This window comes from Simochromis diagramma, unplaced genomic scaffold (genome assembly GCF_900408965.1).
Source record: "Simochromis diagramma unplaced genomic scaffold, fSimDia1.1 OVJJ01000753.1, whole genome shotgun sequence".
Taxonomy (NCBI): Eukaryota; Metazoa; Chordata; class Actinopteri; order Cichliformes; family Cichlidae; genus Simochromis; species Simochromis diagramma.
Window position 1 is genome coordinate 8,334,968 of NW_024387523.1, and position 23,708 is coordinate 8,358,675.

The 23,708-nt window shown below is 40.1% G+C and overlaps 1 protein-coding gene and 2 non-coding genes across 3 annotated transcripts; all 3 read right to left on the reverse strand.

The window, feature by feature from the left end:
* Nucleotides 1-4,322: 4,322 nt before the first annotated feature.
* Nucleotides 4,323-14,105, reverse strand: clptm1l (CLPTM1 like). Its single transcript, XM_040021452.1, has 18 exons — nucleotides 13,825-14,105; nucleotides 12,642-12,862; nucleotides 12,453-12,547; nucleotides 12,050-12,239; nucleotides 11,698-11,888; nucleotides 11,199-11,277; nucleotides 10,840-10,957; nucleotides 10,497-10,591; nucleotides 10,220-10,304; nucleotides 9,540-9,643; nucleotides 9,343-9,408; nucleotides 7,737-7,787; nucleotides 7,569-7,651; nucleotides 7,436-7,470; nucleotides 7,289-7,344; nucleotides 7,063-7,107; nucleotides 6,007-6,122; nucleotides 4,323-5,922 (listed from the first exon to the last, which is right to left on the reverse strand). The coding sequence occupies exons 2-18, from the start codon at nucleotides 12,804-12,806 to the stop codon at nucleotides 5,844-5,846; spliced, it is 1,653 nt and encodes a 550-aa protein (XP_039877386.1). The 5' UTR covers nucleotides 12,807-12,862; nucleotides 13,825-14,105; the 3' UTR covers nucleotides 4,323-5,843.
* A 1,826-nt stretch (nucleotides 14,106-15,931) lies between these two features.
* On the reverse strand, nucleotides 15,932-16,003 carry trnah-gug. The gene has a single exon. It is a non-coding gene; the product is annotated as a tRNA-His (tRNA).
* Nucleotides 16,004-16,822: 819 nt separating this feature from the next.
* trnah-gug lies at nucleotides 16,823-16,894 on the reverse strand. Its single transcript has one exon. It is a non-coding gene; the product is annotated as a tRNA-His (tRNA).
* Between the last annotated feature and the right edge of the window lie 6,814 nt (nucleotides 16,895-23,708).

A 23,708-nucleotide genomic window follows, 5' to 3' on the forward strand; every position in this document is an offset into this window, starting at 1 on the left:
CAGGGAGCGTGATTCTGACGTCACGACGCACAAAACGACGTACGATAGCTTTATGTTCAGAAGACTTTATTTTATTTTTAGAATAGTAATACGTCGCTGGTAAATATTATACATAAAACAGTTCAAAAATATCTTGTATCTAGTCCCGGTATTATATTCCTACCAGTCTACATATAATGAAACATCAGTGTATGAGTTATTTAGTTTTTTTGAATATTTGTCACACGTACATATTTCAGATCATGGGTGGCATGGGGTGGCATGTGCCACCCTAAAATGATCTCCTACCACCTCTCTACCTCTAACGCCACCCTATGGTTGTGCCAGAGCACATTTTGAATCAACACCGAATGAAGGTGACGGAGGGGGGGAGGCATGGGGTGACATGTGCCAATGGTTCAGCCTCTGGGGTCGCCGCACCTCCAAATCATATGTCTGACTTAAGATGACATAGATACAAGCTGCAGCCACGCTAAGTCTCTGCTTTAACTTGTGTTGAAAGTTCGGACTTCAAACTGTACACCAGTTTTTTATTTGATTGATAGGCCACTAAAACCAGAGTTGTTTTTTTTAACATGCTCTTTCCTGAATACTACCATCATGTTTAGTGTGGAAAAAACAGTAGAAAGGGGCATTTTTTAAGGACAGCATCCAAAAAAGGAAAGAAATGTACCACATTTACTAATAAAATTATTATATGGCATCAAGTGGAAGAGAGGAACGTTTTTGGGAGTGATGGCAGAGAGAGAAAGACACAGAGAGAGCGATATCAATAGTGAATTTGTGACGTTCAGTGTGTTTGGAGTGTAGTTAGTGTGGAGTGTAGTCGTTGTTTTGTTTTGTGTGTCAGTGAGGGTACTAGTGAATATCACAGTAGCTGCCAAAAAGCCACCAAAGGCAGACTACAGTGTAAACACTCTATCCAGGTGGAAAACAGGAGGAGTGATACATCTCCTGCTGTCAGGCCTGCAGGGTCTATCCCTGTAGTGTCTTGTGTTGTGGCTGGAAAAAACTATTTTTTACACTGGCACAAATAATTTGTGGGGCATCTTATTGCCACACCTGATTGTTCTCTCATTTTAGTTTCAGTAGAATTTTTACCCTTGCCCTGTGGCAAATTACACCCTGGACCCCAATAAAACATGAAAAATTAGGACTCTGCAGTCTATTCACACCTACAGGCCAGTGGACACTCTTTCAAGGATGAGGATGTACACATCCTGGATAGGGGGGAATGCTGGTTTGAGCGTGGAGTCAAGGAGGCCATTTACATGAAAAGGGAAAGACCATCTCTAAATCGAGGAGGGGGCCTAAGGGTACATCTTTCGCCATCTTACAATGCTGTGATTGCAGCCATTCCCCAACTCTCTGTGAATGGTACTCATGGCCATTGATCAGTGGTCTTTGATCAGTGGTCATGAGAATTTGCATAATTAAGATTAAGGAACTGACCTCCCGGCCCATTGTTCCTTCAGTGGGCTGGTTTCAGTCATTATGCAAATGTACTGTTTATAAGATTGGGGAAACCTGCAGGCAGCTGAGACTGAAGAAGTCACTTGGATGAGTGACGAAACGTTTCTCCCACAAAACGCTACGTCCAGATGAACAGAATCAACTTTTTGGAGATTTACTTTCCTGGATGATTGAGAATGCATCAAGACCATCTTGGTGTATGTGTAAATTGCGGAGGAATGCAGGAGTACTGTATTTATAGAAACACTTAACTACACTCAGAGACCTTACAGCAGCAGTGTACCACATTGCAGAGAGCTGTACTGTCTTTTCCTCTCCTGCAAGGTTTGTGCACTCTTTTTGATTGTGGTGGTTGTGTGATTGAGCTTTAGGCCATGAATCGATGGCTGGACATATTCCATCAATTACAGCAAGTTGTCCTGGTCCTGAAGCAACAAAGCAGCTCCAGAACATCATACTACCACCACCATGTTTTACTACTGGTATGCCATTTTTCAGAAAAGTTGTGTTAGTTTTATGACAGGTGTAGTGGTTCTGAAAGCTTCCAAAAAACCTCATCAGTCTACAGAATATTTTCCCTAAGGTCTTAGAATCATCAAGTTGTTTTCTTTTTTGCCAAATGTGACTGATACTCTGTTCTTTTTGGTCAACAGTGGTTTTTACCTTGGAACTTCCTCATGGATGCCATTTTTGCCAAGTCTCTTTTGTTACTGTTAAATTATGAACTCTGACCTTAATTGTGCAAGTGAGGCTGGCGGATGATCTGATATCCTCGTGTTGGTGTTGTTCCCAGACCATCATGAAAATGTTGTTTCAGGTTCAACATTGCAAGTGACCAATCACATTGTTGTGACGTTATTCTTTTGCGCGCCAAGCCATTCGTGCATTTATGAAATTCCAATGTTGCAAGGACAATATCAATTCTGCTTACTGTTTATTAAAGGGTTACGGTTAGGGTTAGGGTCCGTTGATCGGCGGACAGAGGCGGTTTCACGCAGCTTTAGTACAGTTTTTTGTTTTACGCCGGTTTTTCCCGAAGTCGCAAACGTATGACGTCACAACATTCTGATTGGTCACTTGCAATGTTGATCCTGGAACAACATTTAGTACGATGATCTGGGAACAACACCAACACGAGGATATCAGATCAACCCTGGCTGGCAGTTCATTAGTCTTTCTTCCTCTCTTGATGTGATCTTTAAGTCATTTTGGTAGGGCGGCCACTCCTGGGAGGGTTCACCACTGTTCCAAGATTTCTCCATTTGTGGATAAAGGCTCTCAGTGTGGTACACTGGAGTCCCAAAGCTTTAGAAATGGCTTAGTAAGACTGATAGAGGCCCAACTTTTGTTCTCTGCCGCTCTTGAGTTTCTTTAGATCGTGACATGATTTGATGTCTACTTCACTGTCAGACAGATTCTGTTAGAGTAATTTCTTGAGCCAACAGATCTGGTAGTAATTAGGCCTCGATTATCTAACCAAAGTCATTGCACGATTTTGTGTGTGTGTGTGTGTGTGTGTGTGTGTGTGTGTGTGTGTGTGTGTGTGTGTGTGTGTGTGTGTGTGTGTGTGCGCGCGAGAGAGCGAGAGGGTGGGGGATTACTTTTTTTACATCACGCCAGGTAGGTTTTGCTAGATTTTTCCCTTAACGAATGAAATTATCTCTGCATTACTCAGGTTATCTCTGAGCAACATTTCCACTGAACAGTTTACCCCAGCAATAGTAACATACCAACTACACGTAACATTTTGTCAGTTATTTTTTAATTTCATCTCAATCAAAAACACAAACATTACAATAAGTAAAACAATTTAAAGGCAAATCTCTGCCAACTCTATTTTTAAGAAACATAAATCCTGTGCAGAACCTTTATATACAGACCTAATATATCATGATATCTGAATGTTAAGTACATTATTTCAATTAAAGTCTTAAAAAAAACAACAACAAAAAAAAAACAAACAAAAAAAATAACAAACACCCAAACTAGGGCAAATAAATCAAATTTTGACTGCATAAACTCAGTGTAATAATACTTTGTTTAAACATTTCCATCATCATCTCTCTCACAATGTCAGTGTTTATTCAAAAGATCCGATGTACCATCCATTGTGAACGTACAATGGTAACATTATTCATTCTCACATTTGGCACTAGCAGATTTTCTTGGCCCAGTTATGTAAAAAGAAAAAAGAAAAAAAAAGAAGATGGATGGAAAAGACAGTAGGACTGTCAGTGGTACAATGTCATGAAACGGTCAGTACCATTTACAGAGACACAAAACATACAGAACTCAACTTCACAGATTGTGGAACTTTCAAGCTTAAGTGTCTGGAATGTCTTGGGCAATTAATCTTCTCTCCATGTCAACAGATCACAACTTTCTCCTCTGCCTCTAGTGAAATCCTCCTGCCATCTACTGGCAAATAAACAGAATTGTGTAACAATCCGCGCTTCTTCAGCAGAACTGAAAAGTGATGCATTCAAATGCATCACTTTTCCAATTTGGATTTCTAAACGTTTACGTTTTAAATCCCATTTTCTTTGATTTTGCCCTCAAATGTTACAGTTTATTCTCATTTTAAAAGCATACTTATGTCGATTTGAAATTTTACATTGTGTGAAATAAGCTATTTAAGCTGCTCTCTCTTTAAGGCTGCCCTCTCTGTCATGCATACCGTTGTATTTTATTATTTTGGCAACTTTGTTTGCTTTGCGGAAGCAAAAGTAAGCTACTGGAAGCAAACTTAATCACCGTCAATTTATGTATACAGGTCTGCATATCTTCTTGATAAGCTGATATCATCATATTAATAAGGAAGTAGATAAAAAGTCCCGTAAACCGTTTTGTTATGCTTTTGGTGTTTCATTTCTCCCATTCAGAGATTACGTTCAAATGTGTTTATCTAATTATCTCTTACTATGAACATTTACATCATAACAGTGTGTGTAATAGAAAACGAGTATAACAGGTCCTCTTTACAGCTCAGTCACACTAGAGTAAAAGCAGGACAGCGACTTTCTTGTAACTAGGAGAAGAAAAAAAAAAGACAACAAAAATGTGAATACTTTACATCAACTACATCACTATTCATGGAGGAACTCCCGTTTTACACTTGCCGGACTCTGAATGCTAGGGTTTAATGTGAATTTGCAACAGATATCAACAGATCTCTTCATAAGCAGATTGCATGTAATTGCCAACTGGATCCTATTCAGTTGCAAACTGATAGCAGACTGTCTTATTGGCCTTACTGACATTTCGTCGCCGTCTTGCACTAAAGTCACTTTGACTTACAAGTTTACAGAACACCGGCAGAATGGTTTTGGTCGTGCCGTGGCCTCCAACTACTGTTTTCCCTAGTGTGACTGTAGCATTAAACATGACCGTTCTTTGTCACAGAACTAACAAATGCCAACTGTATGCACGTGATCATTTTGGATATAATTTTGTACAGTTTTTTTTTTTTTTTTTTTTTTAAGAGCCAGATTGCCAAGTTATTGAGAAATGCTTAAAAATAATGAACATAATTTCTGATAATTTACATATTCAACAGAGCTAACAATATATCATTTTTAGTTTCTGTATGGCTTACCTTTGCTTATTGCAGCTTTCATATTTTATTCCAATTACCATAAACACCAGCTACCAATTTAGAAATAGTGGCCACTTAAGCACAAAAGCTGCAATTATGACTACAGCCTGATTTTTCTGAGACTGTCTGGAACAATATTATTGAGCTGCCTGAAACATCAGTCAGAATGCTTCACCTCCTTTTTTGTCACAGCACAGTCTTTCTATCCCTGCCATCACACAGCTATCTTGATTTTACTTGAAGGCCGTCTTATCTGGTAGGTATACAACAAGCCACTGGATTATGTCTTCTTACTGAATAAAGCTCTCAGATGAGCAAAGCAGCTCTTTCTCTGCAGCTCGTAGATATACTACATCTGCCAGCTGTAAGTCAGAGCAGGCTGAATCCAACTTGTTCAAAACACGAGCGTAGCATTGTTAAGAATTATAAAGATTCCTTTGTGCATTTAAAACTCTGGAAAAATAAAAACACACTGTCACTGTGTCCCATCACACACACTGTAACTAACCCCCGCCCCACCAAAAAAAACCCCAAAACAAAACAAGAAGGCCTCGTCAGACTGTCAGACGAAGCAGAAGATGATGTTGCCCTTTTAACAATTTTTAACAGGGTGGAAAAAGTCCGAACCATAAGCACATTTATGTGCCTGGAACATATACAACAAAAATGTACCCCTGACCATTAAACTCATTCCAGTTGATAAAGATGAGTGGACGCCAGTGGAAACAAGACAATATCCACAGATTCCAGATCATAAAAGCAAATTCCTCCGAGTCTAGTGACTCTTCCCTTTGGGTTTTTCATCGTACGACACTCCATATTCGTTTACTCTTGTTTTGTCCACAGGGTAGAGCCTGGTGAAAGAAACGGAGTTTTAACTCTGAAAAAATGTGCACGTTTTTAACAAATGTGCTACGTGTAATGTAGTGCGCATGTACCATCTCTGGTAAAGGTAGATGAGAAACACCACATCATCTCTGAAACAGGCCAGTCTGTGAGACGTTGGCATGGTGATGATGAAGGCAAACACGTCATCGATGAAGGTATTGAATGCCTGTTAACATGAAAGAAGCCCATGAACATTCTCAAAAGATAGATAAAAAAAAAAAAAAAAAAAAAAAAAAAAAAAAAAAAAAAAAAAAAAAAAAAAAAAAAAAAAAGTAGTCATCGTTTGTAGGGGTGATCAGTTATTCTGACAAATTACATCGGCTCTTGAACATTAAAAAATAATAGATACACTTTCTTTCAAATTTAGAAGTGAGAGTTCTTTAGTAATTAAATCACTGTCCAACATTATTATATGGAAAGTTAAAAGTTGTAAAAACAGTATGAAAGATGTAGGCCTCAGTCACACCGGCTTAGAGACCAGTCAGTCACTCCCCGGCAATCTCTGGTTGCTAGGGAAATATGTGCATTCTCGGACTGGTTGACAAGTGAAAGAGGGTGCTGCACCAAAAAAAGAAAAAGAAAAAAAATCTCCTTCTGATTGCCGGTATAATACTACGATCATCCAGTTTGAATTGAGAAAGCCGACTCGTCTGTAAACACTGCTTGATTGCAATCTACTCAGTGAGCACGATAGTAAAAAACATGATGCAAACTGGAAATGCAGAATATTCTCCTTCAAAATAAAAGTGCTGCAAACAACAGCATTCCAAATGCTCACTTATTTATTTTAGGCAAATTGCCTCGGTTTCTATTTACGTCACAGTTTCGCTACCCTTCGGAGAGAAGTTGGCAAGTGCGTGCAGACAAGTGGACGTCTTCCGTGCAAACTACAGGCGACCGTGCCATCCGCCTTGAGATCAAAACCATTAAAACGGGATTTTTGCAGCACCCTCTTTGTGGCCGATTTTATCTAGTGACTGCCAGCAACCACTCGCAGAACACGCATTTTTCCTTAGGTTACCAATCAGTCTCTCAGCCTGTGTTACTGAGGCCTTACCATCCATTTGCTAAACCACTCAGAAAACAACAGGAAATTTATTTTTTACCTTATACATGAAGGCTTTCCAGGGCAAGTGGGCAACAGACTTCAGCTGTTAAATAAAGAACAGAGCTGAATAATCAGTCATGACTACTGCGCTGTTTTGTTATGGTAAATAAACTGCAGTTTGCACACTGTGGCATTTTATTGTTAGGTTTTAATGTATGCATTTATTACACAGATTGCGTGGGTTACTGATTTTTGTGAATCAGTAACTTCAAAGTAAAACTGACCTTATAGTTGACAAATAGCTGAGGAAGCATGAAGAGGAACCCGAATGCATAAACACCTATAAAGTGAAGAAAAACACAGGAGAATTGATTATGACTGTTATGGACAGAAGTATTTTGTGCGTGTGCTAAGAGTATAGAGCACCTTACCGTTCACCAAGCTGTTAATCAGCCACGAGTACCAACTACAACAGAAAGATACACAATCAAAATGAGTGATGACCTGTCAGACTGAGTCAATCAGTATCCCGTTATTGTTACTTACACATACGCAGACTCCTACCTCTTATATCGTAAAAATATTAGTGCATACACTGCCCCTCCGATACACAGTGGGTAAAGGAGGTATGAGAGATACTTCATGGCCTACAGAAAAATAAAGAAAGAGGCAATCAGCGTAAGTGCTCATATCGCAAAGAAACAACTGATAATTAATTGTCTCGTGCCCTACCAGGGTATCATATTCTTCCGTTCTCCTCTCAGATTCATCTAACTTTCCAAACTGTAACAGAGCAGAAACACTCATTAGCACACTCGACACATGTTTTCACTCACATTTTAAAAATCTCTACTGCTGCGGTCAGTGCTGCAGAAATTAAGGAAAAATGCCGACAAGGACGATTATAAACTCAAGCGCCTCGATGTAGCGTTTTACATTTATAAGAAAGGATTGTCATGTTTTCTATTAAGCATGTATTATCCTGCCTACAATGCTGCATGAACATTTATCTTTTTAATTTATTAACATGGCTAAAGTTCCATTATCTGCTCTGTGCTTTGTCAAAGGACAGTAATTTAATTGAATACAAATATTATTATAGCAGAAAGCACCATAAGAGAATAAAACCAGCAGATAAAAAAGCAGCAGTTAGAGAAAAATGGTACTTTGAGTCAACATGTCAGATAATTTAAGAGCGAGTCGGATGTTCTAGCACAGGCTGTGTAAGACTGGTCTCTACTCCTTAACCCAGAGCCTTCCTGGCATAGGAAATAACTGGATGCGTATATGTTGTACTTTTATTTAAATATCTATTTAAACATATGGAATTACAGTGTATAAGGCAAAAAACAGAATGTACAGGTATGACCACCTTTATTCTTTAACATAGCCTGAACTCTTAGGCAAGATTTCTCATAATTTCTTTAAGTAGTTTTCAGATCCAGGCTTCTGGAAAGACATTTAAAGCTCTTAACTGACACTCAATGTTGTGCCCATCTCCTGACATCCTCAGCAAATAACCAGAAATTTGCGATTTGGATTCATCACACCTCAAGACCTTTTCTCCCAAGTTCCCTTAAAACTGGCTTCTTGACAGCAACTGTAGGTACATAATTTTTAGGTCTGCTCCACCTTCTTTTGCCTTTCATTTGGTCAGTTTCCTCAAGTTTTTTAAAGGACACACTGCACACCATGCTGAGATATGCCAAGCTTCTGGCTTATAGCACTTTGGGAATCACCTTGTTGGTGCAAAAATACAAATTTATTTGAGTTTATGTTAAACTGTGCTTCTGGTGTTTTGTATATTTGGCTAAAGACATGACAACAAATGACATGTTTTTGCAACACGCTGCTACTAAGAAAGTGCCTAAAGATTAAAATTTAAATTGCTTCTTTGCCAAGTTGTCTGTTATGCGTCCACAAAACTGGTTCATCCTCTGAGGTGTCTTTTGCATGCTTGAATGATCGTTGAGTTCAGTGTTAAAAACAAATTAAGATTCATCTGAAAATGTTTTTTTCCCCCTTCTGAAATGTTCAGGTTCGGGCTGGACTGAAAATTAGTGAAAAAGTAGCCAATGTCCAAACTTTCAAAGAGCTCCAAAAAGCCTGGAGAACTGTTGCTCAAGCCTTAAAAAAAAAATCCAAGTGCAGCTAAAGAGTTGCTAAAGACTTTTATACAACACTGTGTACTGCACAGCATTTTAAAGCAGGCATGCTCAATTTCGTGTGTATAATTGTGTAGCCACCTCCCAAAGGCCCAGTCTATACCAACAAAGACGTAGATACGTGGCTGATAACAGAAAAAAAAGATTACAGATAAAGACACATGCACACATACCAGGAATGTGGGTTTGCCTCCTTTCCAGAAAACTTGAATCTTAAAGGCTTTCTTCACTTTCCAAACCTTAAAAAAAAAAAAAAAAGCCCCCACATTATTACAGATCACGTAATCACCTTTTAATCAAATCTGAAGTGAGAATAAATGGTCATTTTGTGTGTGTTTAAATTCATTTTTAATTGCGCGTGTGTGTTTACTTCAATCATAGAGCCGATCCCTGCAGGTATGAGGACAAGCAGACTGGTCTGCTCGTCAAGCAAATAGAGGAAAATCACTATGGTGCTGAAACAGCGCCACAGCACTGAAATAGAAGCAAACAACAGAAAATGTGAGATAGTAAATGGCTCTCCCAAACTGACACTGATGACCGATCATTTGGTTCAGCTCGAGTCTCTTGATAACACTTTATCCCACATGTTTTAAAAGCCTTTTGTGTAATCTTACAACACTGGGAAACATTTGTAGGGTTATACAGTTACACTGTGTTTTTTGTTGTTTTTTCTCAGCTGCCACTTCTCTAAAAACCCATAAATCAGAGGTCCCACAGTGCCGGTTCTGTGGATCTGTCACTGCAAAGCCAAAATGATTCAAAAACTATTAAGGTACAAGCGCTCTCTCTTATAATCCTTGTGGGTGAAAAATTGCTGGCCAACCAGCAGATTCAGAATATGAAAAAAAATATTGTAGATTCACCTGTTCTGCACATTTGTCAAAGCCTTATTACAGGGTGACATTCACACACTCTACTAGGAGCAGTTTATTTAGCCACTAACCACAAATGTATTCATGGTGATTCTTTATGCCCATATAAACTGTATAAACTGGATTTTGAAGGGGTTTGGTGAGAAGGTGAAACAGTGCCGTGAAGCTAACAAACCTGCTTTGCTGGACATTCCCACCATACTTTTCTTCTGCTTCCAGAAGCTGATGTCATTTTTGAAGGCCAGGAAGTCAAAGAGGAGCTGAAAGAGCATTCAGAGTTAAGACTGGCATCTTTATTTGACCTTAAAATGACCCAGTTAGGTGACTTATTACCCCAAGCTTTACTTATATGTGATATCTTGTAATGATAAAAACGTTTCCTACTGTGAACTGAAATGAACAGCTCACTTAAGGATTCAAAGTACACTCTAAAAGTCTGCAGCCACACTCACGTGGAAAGCCGCTACAAAGAAAGTCAGGGCCAGGAAATACAGGTTGGTATCCACGAAGATCCCTTTAATCTCATCAGCATCCTTCTCTGTGAACCCTGCAAAAAAAGATACAGAAAACCGCACTGCATTTAGGTGTGTAGACATGATCAGGAAACCTGGCTGAAGCTCGATCTGAAGGATGCAGATAGACTAAATGCACCACACTGTGCAATCATACATCACTTATAGTAGGAGGTGAACTTCAAACTTTGCGTTCGCACAGGATGCTCGATCAGGTAATGTCTAGAAAAGTTCAGGGCTGCAGTGAACGTGTGAAGTTAAGCAACCAGGAAGATTAGCATACCGAACTGCTGCAGAGAGTAAACGGCGTCTTGCATGTGGATCCAGAATCGAAGTCTGCCCAGAGAGATTGAGTCGTAGGAGATGATCAGAGGAAGTTCTGTAGTGGTACTGTTGATCTCCTACACACAAAAACATGGGAAAAAAAAAATATTTTCAACGTTTCCTATAACGTGCTTCTCAGCCATGCATTCACTAACACATCATTATTGTGGCCTCATAAACTCATTGTCCTCTAATCAGGTTCCGTGAGCAAATAAGATGAATAGAAAAAAAGCATTGCATTTGAAAATCTGCCACTGGGACTACCTGACAGGGAGTTGCAGTCTGTTGCATAATATTTATTTAAAATTGAAAACTTACCACGAGGTCCTTGACCCGGTTGCTGAGCTCATCAACAAACAGCAGAGGTAGATACACCACCTTCTTCCCATTCTGAAACCTGGAACACATACAGATAAAACATTTTATGAACTCTTTGATCGTCACGACAAGCCTGTAATCCGTTAAAAGTACAGCTAGTACAGCTCAAAGCATCCTTTCTTTTTCTCGCCTCCACTATTGAAATGCTCTTTATGTCGGCATCGGTCATGGCCCACTTCACCGGTTGCGGCTGAATCAGAAAGCAACTGCCTGGATTAGAATAGTCACCTTTTAACCCTTTACATGCCACACCCCTTTTGGCTATTTCTAGGTCTTGGCTAATAAATTAAAGTGGCTGGGCCTTAGGTTAGAGCTCCCAAACTGTGGACCTCTTTTAAACCTCTTCTTTAAAAACAACAACAACAAAAAAAAACAACAACAACTTGGATATCTATTTCCTGTCATAGTGCCATTTGTGTTTGTGTAGCCGCCATCTTACACTCTGAGGTATCTGTGGACATCATTTGGGAGGTATTCTCTGTCAAAGAGGAAGTGGTCGCCGACAATGTTGACAGTGAGGCGGGAGCGCCAGTGTGAAACTGGATGGTCTGACACAGAGGTGGCTCCAGCTCTGGCTCCGCCCCCTGCCGCTGCATCATGCAGCTTCTTCTGCTGGCCTTCTTTCTGACCCTGCGCGAGCGCACAAACAGGATAGGAGTTTAGTGATCTGATTAAAGCTTGATAAAACGGCACAATTCTTCTGCATATATGAGGATCTTTTTAAAGAAAAACTACATAGCTGTTAACTTTCTGTGTGTTGACTTTCAGCAGTAGCAGAGACAGTATGGTACCTTTGTTTTATCTTCCCCAGATATCAGAGAGATTTCAGGCGGTTTAGGGACCATGTACGTGGTGAGCTGAGCAACCAAGTGAACTTGTCGTGGATCGTGCCACGGATCGTGGGCAGCTTGATGGACAAATATTAGTGCGTATAGAGTTCCATTATTACGGGTTTTCTTAGGTAGGGAGACATTGATTGTCCTGTGGGAAACATGGAAAAGAAAGAAACGAAATTTAAAACAGAACTTAAAAAAGAAATCCGTTTTTCAGAATGCTTCAATCAAATCTCCATGTAACACAGTTTCATACCACAAGAGGCTGCGCATTCAATTCAGTGTCTGTTTTTATCTCATAGGTTTTACTTCTGTTAAGATAATAAACGTGAATCTCTTAACCCCTCCCCAAACAACCAACCTTTCAAACTTGCTGTTGACATCAAAGTTCTCCTCTTTGTGGATCAGAGTATGGCCTCCTTCTGCGTTCGACCGCAGTGTGGTGTAGATGCTCAGCTAACGAACAAAGACGAACATGTCAGGCATCCACATCAAAGAGAGAAACCAGACTCATGCATGACCGGTGCGACCATCCTTGCTCACAACTGACCTGCAGTTTGGGGTTCCCAGCCAGGAAGGGTGTGATGCAGTTGGCACCTTTGGGGTTGTTGCAGGGTTTGGTGTACACGATCCCGTACATCACCCAGCAGGTGTGGAGCACATAGACCACAAACACCCCCACGATCAGGGTGGTGAACGATGTTTTCAGAAACATGATGCTCGCGTCGTTTCCTCGTCTCCCTCGGCTAACTGAGCGGCAGGGCCATATGTCTGCAAATGAGGCATTACATTCGATTTAAGTATGAAGCTCAAAACTCAACTAATTTTAAACGCCAATTAGGGATCAGACAATTGTCTCAATCACCTGACTTGTCACTTGTCTCAGATTAGTCTTAGAAAGAAAAAATAAATTAAGATAAAGAGTTTATTTGCCAATCGTTTTAATGAATATGGGATACAGCTGGTCAGGAACAGTTGCCAAAACTTGCTCTTCCAGTTTTATCCCGGTTGTACCACACAAACAAGTAGGGTTGCCAACCGTCCCTTGAAAAACAGAATCGTTCTGTATTTAGAAACAAAAGTATTGAGCTGAAAAGGGAAGCACTTTGTCAAAAGGTTAAAAAAATAATTTCACACACCAAAAAAAAAAAAAAAAAAAGAGCTAAAAAAATTCCTCACACTGGGAAGGGTGCAGACAATCGGGTCGCCCAGCCCTGGCCATGAGGTGTCCCTTATTTATTTTTCAGGGAGTTGGCAACCCTACAAACAAGTCATTAGCAGGATGAAAGGAGGCCCTCATATTTAGAGAGATTAAATGGCAGGTGATGTAGTGAACTGATCTGATACTGTCTGGAAAAATATATAGTACTACACATCTAAATAACAGAATCATTGTTAGCACACTGGAGACTCAGGTCTCCCACAGATTGTTTGGTTTACTTCTGCGTCAAGTTGCAGTAAACACCGGCACACCTGTTTTTTTTACTGATGGTAAAAGCATTAAACTGTCTGCTGCTCAGGCACTCTGAAGCTCTTTAACCAACTCAAACTATGATACACCTGCTGTCAGTTTTTCCCATATGGTCGGATCTGCATTTGCTTTTTCTGTGTGGGGATGATGTGCTACCTTGAACCCACAGCTTTAGTGACGCTAATCCTGAACGAATTCTGTTTCACTTTGCTTTTAAGTCACATAAAATAAGTAAACCCCCCATATTAACGTTACACATCACCGGTGTTTAAACTGGCAGGCTGTCGGTGACAGGACGCTCTCAGCTGGCTCACTGACTGCCCATCCGTCCATCCACTTTACAAACCCTGTCAGGCGACTCAAAGCGACCGCATCGCTTCTTCAGAACCGCGTAGTGCTTTCGCCTGAAGACATCTGCTGGACTCTGGGCTCGGTTCTGCTTTTAAGAAGAAAAGAAAGAGCTATATCCAAAAATGACTAACTGAAAGCGTGAGGTGGCTCTACATTTCCGCCATTCGCTTCCTTGTTAGTTTCTCCAGCGAGATTTGGGGAAGTGATGCCGCGAGATTTGACGTCACTGGCGCACTTGGAGCGGGAATAAATATCAATATTTCGTTTGAAATTATTTATCTACTTATTTAAAGGGAAAAAAAAAAAAATCAAGAAATCATCATTTTATTTGATGTAATTCCATAATTTGTATTCAGTGAATCTTGATCTTTCATGGAAAGTTGTCATTTTATTACAGATATTTATTTATTGTGCTTTTCTAGTTACAAAACCCTAACCACAGTTCACTACTCCATGGTCAAATAGGAAACTGCAGGTGTCTGAGAAATATTTTGAAGGAAGAAAAATATTTTTGGCTCCATGCACTGATATGTTTTACTCATGAGAGTTAAAATTCTTAAAGTCTTTATTAAACGCCTGAGAGAGTAACCTTGAACATCCGGGTATCTGAAGAATCTCCGACCCCACTTTCTTGTACTCACTTGGAGCCCAAAAAGAGAAATTTCTGACTACTACCTTTATTTTTTGACTTCTGTTATCACTGTTTTTGTTTAAATGTTAGAACAATGTGTTTTTGTTTTAAGTTTTGGTGGCCCCAAAGCTATAGAAAGAGCTAAGAGCAAAGTCCATGAACAGCAGCTTATTGCCAAGTTAATATGCAGTGTTACTGTTCTTTGAGGTCATTGCATGGTGCACCTTATGTAGTTTTGTCTTCAGTTATGAGTTATTTATGGCTAAAGAATCCTTGCACTCAGCAATTTTGGTTCCACAACAGGGAGTCCAATGGTAAAGAATTGCATTCTTAAAAGCAAGCTGAAAGACACGTACTCGTACAGATGTTACATTTGTAGATCCTTGCACAATATACCTTGTGCATCAATCCAACATCTTAATTTTTTTTCATGAGTTATACCCACCCACTTTCATTTATGAAAGTTAATTTGAAAATGAAAAGTTTTCCTCTAAGATGCAGAAGTTTCACATCCCATGAATAAACCAGCTACTCTCGGAAATGTGTATAAAGCTTTTTCCTGAAGGCAGATATTACAAATGTTAACCATTATTCTCAAAATCTAAAAGTGCACTTCAAATTCAAAATTATTATAATGACTTCCAAACATCAAATCTACTAGGGTAAACAAAACAAAAAAAGAAGACATTCACAAGTTTGGATGTCTTTGTTTTACATTGCAGAATTTACCACCTAGTCTGAATTCCTTATTGATGAACATCCATCTCATTTCTTTGTTTCATAACCAAGATGCAAAGAAATGTGGCATTGACAAAATACTCCTGCTGATGATGTTAAGGATGTTAGAGAACAGTGGTGTGAAATTATCATTTACTGAACAACATTTCTATGATACAGTGGCACAAGTAACTGGTGATAATTTAAGTTTTTCACTCAGTTCTTGGCTATGTTGAATCATTCTTTGCAAACTATTACTGTAGAATGTGTTTTAAAAGCATCTGCTTCGAGGGCCACAGTTACACTAACTGATGTGCATTTTAACACAAGTAGTGTTCATGTAGAGTACATAGTCCACTGAAATTAGTTAAATATTTATCCCTAGCTGTGTACTTTTTTGTGAAATTGGCTCAAGGGTATCACTGTCTCAGTGTCGACCTTTTATTCTTTTAAGTTGTCTAGTAATGTGTTTTAAAGGTCTCTTAACACCAAGTTGGTGTATTTTTCCCCCCAAATCTTCTAGTATTAATATTTCACACTATTTTTGATGTACTAAAGTTAACTCCCATGAAAGTTTTAACACAACTAAAAAACTTTCTCACAGACAATAAAGCAGCAGTAATAGCGGACGCAACTAAAACTTGAAACAGACATTGGAGACATTAGTAATTGCCGTGACCCGGATTCGAACCGGGGTTGCTGCGGCCACAACGCAGAGTACTAACCACTATACGATCACGGCTTGCCACTGTCCGAGCTGCTTTCGGGAACCTTATCATCCACTAACAATGCAATCAATATATGGGTTTCAACAAACTAATAAGAATCTTTCAATCTTTCATTAATGCTCACGGATGTTAACGTGCATCAATAATTAAAGTTACAAGAAAAAAAAAAGATGCCGTTGTGTCTGCATCAGTCTGCTCGTCCTTCCATTTCCATAATAATAAAATCAACTGAACCAAAACTTGTTTTCATAAAACCTCTTTCTCTCGTTTAGCTCCTTATATAGCGCTAAACACTATCAACTATTTGAGTGTCCATATAGTGTTTCTACATCTACAAGAATAAGCGAGAAAATGTAAGTTAAAGTCTAAATCTCGCACTATTTTTTTTAATCTAGAGAAAAGGCCAATCTAGATTTTTTTTGATACCGCGCAAGCCTTTATATAGTCTGTTGCGGACGCAGGCACTGCAGAGAGGTCATTCCTGTTTTAGTTCTTTGAAGTCCTTTCCACTGCCTGGGGCGCATGCGTAGTTGGTGCATTTCGGTATAAAATCTCTTACATCAGATTCTAGTGAGATTCTTGCCCTCACTGCCTGCCTGCTGATGAAATTTACATCTCTCTAACCCAAGCAGAACCGAGCGGGTATAAAAAAGCATTTACAATTAAGAAATGCTACTGTCAGCAAAGATCGCCCTTTTGCACTGCTCACGGGTGCATTTCGAACATTTGGATCACATTTTTTATTGTGCACTGCAGTAGTAGAAAGTATACAAACATCCCCTGCTTTCAGCAGTGCGCACTCTTTATCTTTTCTTGGGAAATGAGAGAAAAACTGCCGTGACCCGGATTCGAACCGGGGTTGCTGCGGCCACAACGCAGAGTACTAACCACTATACGATCACGGCTTATTTGGCTGTCACGGAGAAAAAACGGCATGACATATTTGTCCTCCGAAAACAATTTTTCCCTCCAAATAAGACTTTAAAAAACACAAATTAATTCTGCACCTGTATTACTTTTTGTGTGCAGTCTTTGACCTGATGCTTCATGTCCACCCTGTTAGAGGACGTGTCCAGTGGGGAAATGGCTTCAAATTGACACAATCTTCAGCATCTCTCAGTTGCTGGCATTGTTTTGTGTGAGCCTCTTGCTGTTAAGAGAAGATATGAATTTCCTTTTCCATAGAGAGTCTGCAGTGACTGGGCTGTACTCATTCTCCCGCTTCCATTGTTACCATTCTACAAAAAAAGATCGGGTTTATCAAAGTTGCTTGAATTGCATATGAAATTACTTCTTGTCCTCCTCCTCATCCACTGCATCTTACCAGCACTCTTCCTCCTGTGCCACTCGGATTGTTTGGATATTGAACTTCAACTCAGCTGTGTTGCCTTTGCACTCTGAGCAGGCTTCTTTTGGTTTCAAGGCCCCAAAAGAACAACTGTGAGCAATTTCGCATCTTTGTGTAAAAGCAATAGAATTTATTTTACAGCTTGTGTTGGTGAAACTGACATCTATGCATGCGGAGCGTGGTAATATTTCTGACAATGAAGGGACTGATTTAAACAACAGAGCTAGGACACAAAGAATTTATTTAGCTTTAGTCAAATATCCCTGCCACTACTTTGCCTCATCTCGGCAAACAATGTAGGGACACGCACCATACATTTTTCCTCACAGTTGTTGCCCACCTGGATCCCAAGCATCCCTGACCCAACTGGCCCAATTAAAACAGATATAAAACTGAGCTAGGGCCTGTTTATTGTAAGACTGTCTTCTCATTATCATGCAGAACTAACTGATTAACTCCCTAAACGCTAGGAAATCTTTTCCTGGATTTCTGCTCATTAAAACAGAGTTCATGCATGCACCATTTACTTTAATTACATTTTCCACATGTGAGAATTTCACAGAGGTTGTGTGCTAAACAGTCAGAGCGAGAATGGTACCCTTGTCAGTGCAGGCTCATGGAGGGTTGCCTGAGGGTGAAACAATTCGAAAGCTAGCACCAATTTATCTTACATAACCTCAGGCAGGCAAAATACAAAAGCGATAACTGATTTTATTTTTTTACCTTCATGCCTTCGGTGTACCTCTGAAATAGTCTTAGTGCTCTGATGTAGCCATTTGTTTTTTGCCTTTTCTTTGACCAATTCTACAAAGGCCGCTGTGACATCTACCCTGTTTGTCTCTAAATGAGTTCATGATCCCTACACTGTAATAATAAATGGGGTCAGGCTCCCTTATGATCAAGCTCTCCTGAATGTAACTTCATAAAATCAGGGTCTTATGAAGTCCTTGGCCCTCTTGGAAATTTCCTTCATTGCATGCACTACAGTCTCAGTCCTTGGTCCTTTGCAGTTAGCCTGAAGTATCTGCTGTGTAAATAGAGGATTACAATTTGTCTGAGAGGCCCTCTAACCTCATCAGGATATTGTATGTGGAATATATGAATTCTGGAAGTGCTCTGTGGGCAAATTTCCCAGCTGAACATCACTTCATAAATCTTCAGCTGGATATAATTAGACTTCCTGTATCCAGTGTGACCCTCACCTCATCTGCGGTGCATCTCTCCTCAGCTGAACTCTCTGTACACCAATGACTGTGCCTCTTGCTTGCGGCTTGCCTCTTGGGTTACATTTGAAGTTATAAAAGATGACGTGTTAGATCACAGACTCCGTTGCACAAGACTTTGGTTGAATTAGTAACAGGTATTGTTACTAGTTCAACCCTTTACTAGAAGCTCTCCCCTTAATGATCTGTGCACTTGGTGAATTGCTAAGTTTGAGTTTAGTGGCCAGGAATTAGACCCCAAAGATCTGTTACTTTCATGTGGTTGGACGGGCTGTTAGACCCAATAAAATGTGTAATGCTTCTCCACAAGATTTGACATTCACTGTGACATGAACAGTCTAAAAAATCAATGCCCACAATTTAGTCCTTCTGCAAATTAAGTATTTATTTAAGCATTTAATTTCAAAGCTTGTTGCAATGGATTGTCCCAGAATTGAACTGAGACTGAGGTCAAAACTCTACCTCAGTCTGATACAACAGTAAAATGTTGCATCAGTGCACCTTTATTAATAATCTAACTGATAATACTTTAATCTACTTTTCTTAACTGCCTATCTGCATCACGGCATTCCTGGAGCATATACCCATCATAAAGACAGGTTGCCACCTCATTGCGAGGCACTCAAAATAATATTTCACTTTTATTTAATTTTTCTCTTTAATACAAGTCTTCTACTTGACAGAGTATTATTGCAGTCTTAGAGAAAATATAAAATAAAGTATCTAAATGCTTACACCTGTGATGGAATCTAATATTTGGTGTTTCATCATTTAGTTTTATTTTGGGGACTCACTATTTTATTTTCTGACTGGTGCTCTGTAAAAAAGCGTGCTTGAACAGAAGCGATCTGTATTACAACAAGTTTCCCAGAGTAATGAAATACTTAGTGTGTGTTTCTGAGCCTCTGGGTGGAACAGTATGTCAGGCGCCATTTAAAATATATGACCGCGAGGGCAGAACTTTTCCCCTGATGCATTCCACACCCATTTACTTGTCAGATGTGATTAAAAGGCTTCAGCCTATCCCCTACCAGTGATCTACTTGTTCTCTTCCCTCAGGAAGTCTGAGTTACATTATCTAAATTGCTAAATTTCTTGTCCGCTGTAAGTCAGAGAGCAGGCAGTGGCAGGTTCTTCTTACTGTTCCTGCGCCTCACTTTGAGACTAACGGTCACACAGACTTTTTGCTCTCAGGGCCTCCAAACTGTGAAGTACTCCATCTGGAAGTTTTAAACCCACAGGCTTCAAGGCTTTTAAATCACTTTTCCTCTAAGTTTCGTTCATGAATATAAAGCCTTGTGTTAATTCCACACGTTGCCTCAGCACTTGTGTGTAATTCATTTTCCTGAATACAGTGATTGTGCACTTTGTTCATTACTTTATATTGTTTATTCCATTATAGCAACAGGCAAAAGCGTTTAAAGTCAGACCATTTAAATAGTATCAAAACTCCACATTCTGAGTATCTGACAAATGGACAAATGGGTGGACAATTTATTTAAAAAATGCACTGTAACATTATTTTTAAGGTAAGAACCTAATTTTTGTATGATTTTCAGATTTACTTTGAACATTGTCATACATGTTTGTAACAACCTCAGTGGTAGTAGTTTCATATTCCACCACTCAGTGGCGCAACTGCATCACATACAAAAATAAATAAATAAATAAAAAATAGAAGGATTCAGTTGTGTCATTAACCATTCTGAATCCCCCCTCTTTCTTGGTTTCTTTCCGTACTTATGTCTGTCTCTCTGTCCTTCCTCGATACTCTGCTATGATCCATAATCACCACTCCATGTGTCTCCATCAGCATCCATCATTCTTTATGGAGTTTCGCAGTCGGGGCTCAGAGCAGTAGAAATCTAAAGAGAGAAAAAGACAGCCTTCCAGTCAGGGGCAGAGAGAAGGTTACTCAGCAGTCTATTTCCAAGTGACCTCCCAGATAGAAAGAATGTGTCCCTGTCCACACGTTTTCAATTGCCAGGCATGGGGGATATTAACGAGATCCCTTTTGCTCTCCAGTCAGGAGAGCTTCTCTCCCACCCCCACCCCTGCCCAGACCGACTCCCTGGTATTTGAGTAAACTGACTTTTAACAAATGCAAAACTCCAGAAAGAGAGCAAATTTCCTTTCTTTTCTTGAGCCAAGCATTACCAAAACATTTGGTCATTTCAACACAAAAGAGGGACTTCGCGTTGTCTCCAAATACATGAAGAGGCAGGTGTGTACCGACTCTGAGAACAGCAATCTAGGTGCTTCAGAGACAAGTGGGATTCAGCATCGCTCTGCTTTAAGCATACCTGTATGTGTCACGGCGCAACAAAGACTTTATATGCAGTGCAACACTGCACAAGCAAAAGAAGGTATGCATTGATAATATCACTGCTGTCTAACATGATGACAGAGATAGCCTTGTTGTATTGTGCAAAGCATGTTAGGAAGTGTAGCTGCATTTGAATGCATGTCCTGTTCTAAAGGATTCAGAGTACCGCTAAGAGGAAAGCTCAGAAACTGATGCATTTTTATTTAATCTGTGATCTAAGAAATTGAATGTATTGGATTTCTGGACTCTTCTCTCTTATTGTGATGATTTTATGCCATTCTGACATAGGTGTCCATGACTTACGGTGTATATTTGTTTGCTATGGCTTCATTCAGACATGATAGGACTCTCAAGTATGCGCCGTGTCATAGCTGCAGAATCTTCTCATACAGCCTGCATTATTGACACACAATAACAACAACCTCTGTTCGTGTTGAAACCTCAAATAATAGCCTCAAAGAATTCCCCAATAAACAGCTTTGAAAGGAGAAGTTAATTATAGAGTATTTCTTGAAAAATACACTCTTCTCAACATGTCCACATTGAACTTTGAGAAGATTGATGTATTCTTGCTGCTTATTAGCCCAGAACTGCATCATCCTGTGCACGATTTGGGGAGGTGAACAGAGCACTTCCTACAAGACACAGTGGGTCCTGCCGAGTGCGCAGGTGCATTAACGTATCTCCCTGTGACACGTACATTGTAAGAGATAAGGTTGAAAATCATTGGAGTGCTCCTTTAGGCAAGACAGCGAGCATCAGTCAAGCTGTTCAGTGCCAAACACTGGTGGCTGTGGTCGTAGGCCGTTGAGCTGCAGCTCTCGGCTGTGAGCGAGCGTGGCCATGTGAGGTTTTTTTTTGATGCAGTGGTGTTGCTGAAAATGAGCGAGTATGCTCACTCAACCTTTTCTGGGTCAATAACACTAAAAAAGCCACCAGTCTCCCTCCTCTCGTCTCAATCAAAGCTATTGCGTTAGTAATTTAGAGCGGGCGTAAAAGGAAAATAACTTGCCTCATTTAAATGCTAATTTGTCTTCAGCTGAAGATTCTGCACAATGGCTACAGGTTGGCAGAATATGGGAAATATTTTGCGAGTGCTCATAGATCAGACACAAAGACAGTTTTCCAACCGCGTTCCCCCCATTAAAATCTTTTATTTCTTCATGCATCTTTTGTGGCTCAGCAGCGCTGCATAAATACACATGAACCAGTGATCCGCACTGCTGCAGTGACTGAAAATCATTAGCGATGCTTCTGTTCTCAATCACATTCTCTCTGCCAGTGGTGACAGTCTTCTTGAAATAGTGACCCACCCCTCCCCCTCGCTACTGCTGGTGGGCAGCACTGTAACAAATCATACATGCTTTAACATAAACTCTGGGAAGCGGAAAACTTTGAGTATACTTCAGATTGTGTCTGGCCATGTGAGGGGTTTGACAGCCTGTGTTTGGTGCTCACATCCTATAAACCAGATGTGTCAAACATAAGGCCCCAGGGCCCAGAATCGTCCTGGTGAAAACTCCAATCTGTCTCACTGGATGGCTTTGGAAAATGTGAAGGAGGATATAAATTTTGGACTTTTAACTATATTTTCTTGAGATTTATAGCTTTTCCTGCTAATAAAGATCCCCCTCATGGTCATTCACAATGCACCAAATAATTAAATGATAGATTTCTGTAATTTTACATATTTTCTTCTTACAATTTAAGCCTAAGGACTCATGTTGACAGATTTCATTCATTTACTACAGCTGTATTTCTTTATTGTGCAGAAAAACCGAGACAAACTGTTGAAATTGTGCTTTGTTGGCTTATATTAAGATATCTCATATAGTAAAAATGTAGTTAAACTTCAGTTTTACTGGTCTGTACATATAAGATCAAGATGGGCTGTATGTGACCTGCGATGTAAAATGAGTTGACATCACTGCTATATACATTTGACCCTCTATGACCCCCCAACATCCAACATGAAATTGAAGTTGTGTGCCTCCTGTGTATGATACTTTCAGGGTTTCTGCCAGGCCTAAATTTACCTCCATGGCCATAAACATAAAAAAAAATAATATTTTTTTGCTTAGAAAAGCATCTATGAAAAAAGAAAAACATAAACACAGGGAAATCCTATGACTTAACACTATTTGTCCTCACTTATTCAGCTGTTATCCATCCTCAGATGTTTACCAATTACAGTAGGCTTAATCGTTCACTGCTCCACCTCTCTCTACACACCAGCAGCTGCGTGTGTATTGCGCCCACACAATGTGCTTACACATGGCCCACATACCGCAATGAATGACGGCCCTTTGGTGGCCCAGACCTGGTTTGCCAGTGGTGGCCCACACATGGGCCAGCACAAGGCCAGTTTCAGACACCCTGGTCGTCCTGTGCTGGCCCATGTGTGGATTACCTCTGGCAAACCTGATCTGGGCCACCAAAGGGCCGTTATTCATTGTGGTATGTGGGCCATCTGTAGGTGGTGTGCAGCCACGGGCCAGTTGTAGACACAGTGCTGGCCCTGTGCTGGCCCAGAACAGTTTCAGCTCTGGCCCCAGATGTCAGCATAATGTGTACCTTGATCAAGCCATGCAATAACAACATGTGCCGGAACATGCAAAACAGTGCAAAAGTAACATGCCGAAACTCTGTTCAGACAGTGAATGGACTGATTTTTATATAGCGCTTTTCTACTCTCCCAGATTACTCAAAGTGCCGACTTGATACCAGATCCTGGCCAGACCTGCTTGCTATGTGGGCACTAACACACACAAAGACACAGTTACTTTACCAACTGACCCCTGAGCTCCTAATTGTCCCTCAAA

Coding starts and splice junctions, on each gene's coding strand:
- clptm1l (XM_040021452.1), bottom strand. CDS start 12,806: ATGTTTCTGAAAACATCGTTCACCACCCTGATCGTGGGGGTGTTTGTG. Junction 12,240..12,452: donor GTCAACAGCAAGTTTGAAAG/GTTGGTTGTTTG, acceptor TGTTTCCCACAG/GACAATCAATGTCTCCCTAC. Junction 11,889..12,049: donor CTGGGGAAGATAAAACAAAG/GTACCATACTGT, acceptor GCGCTCGCGCAG/GGTCAGAAAGAAGGCCAGCA.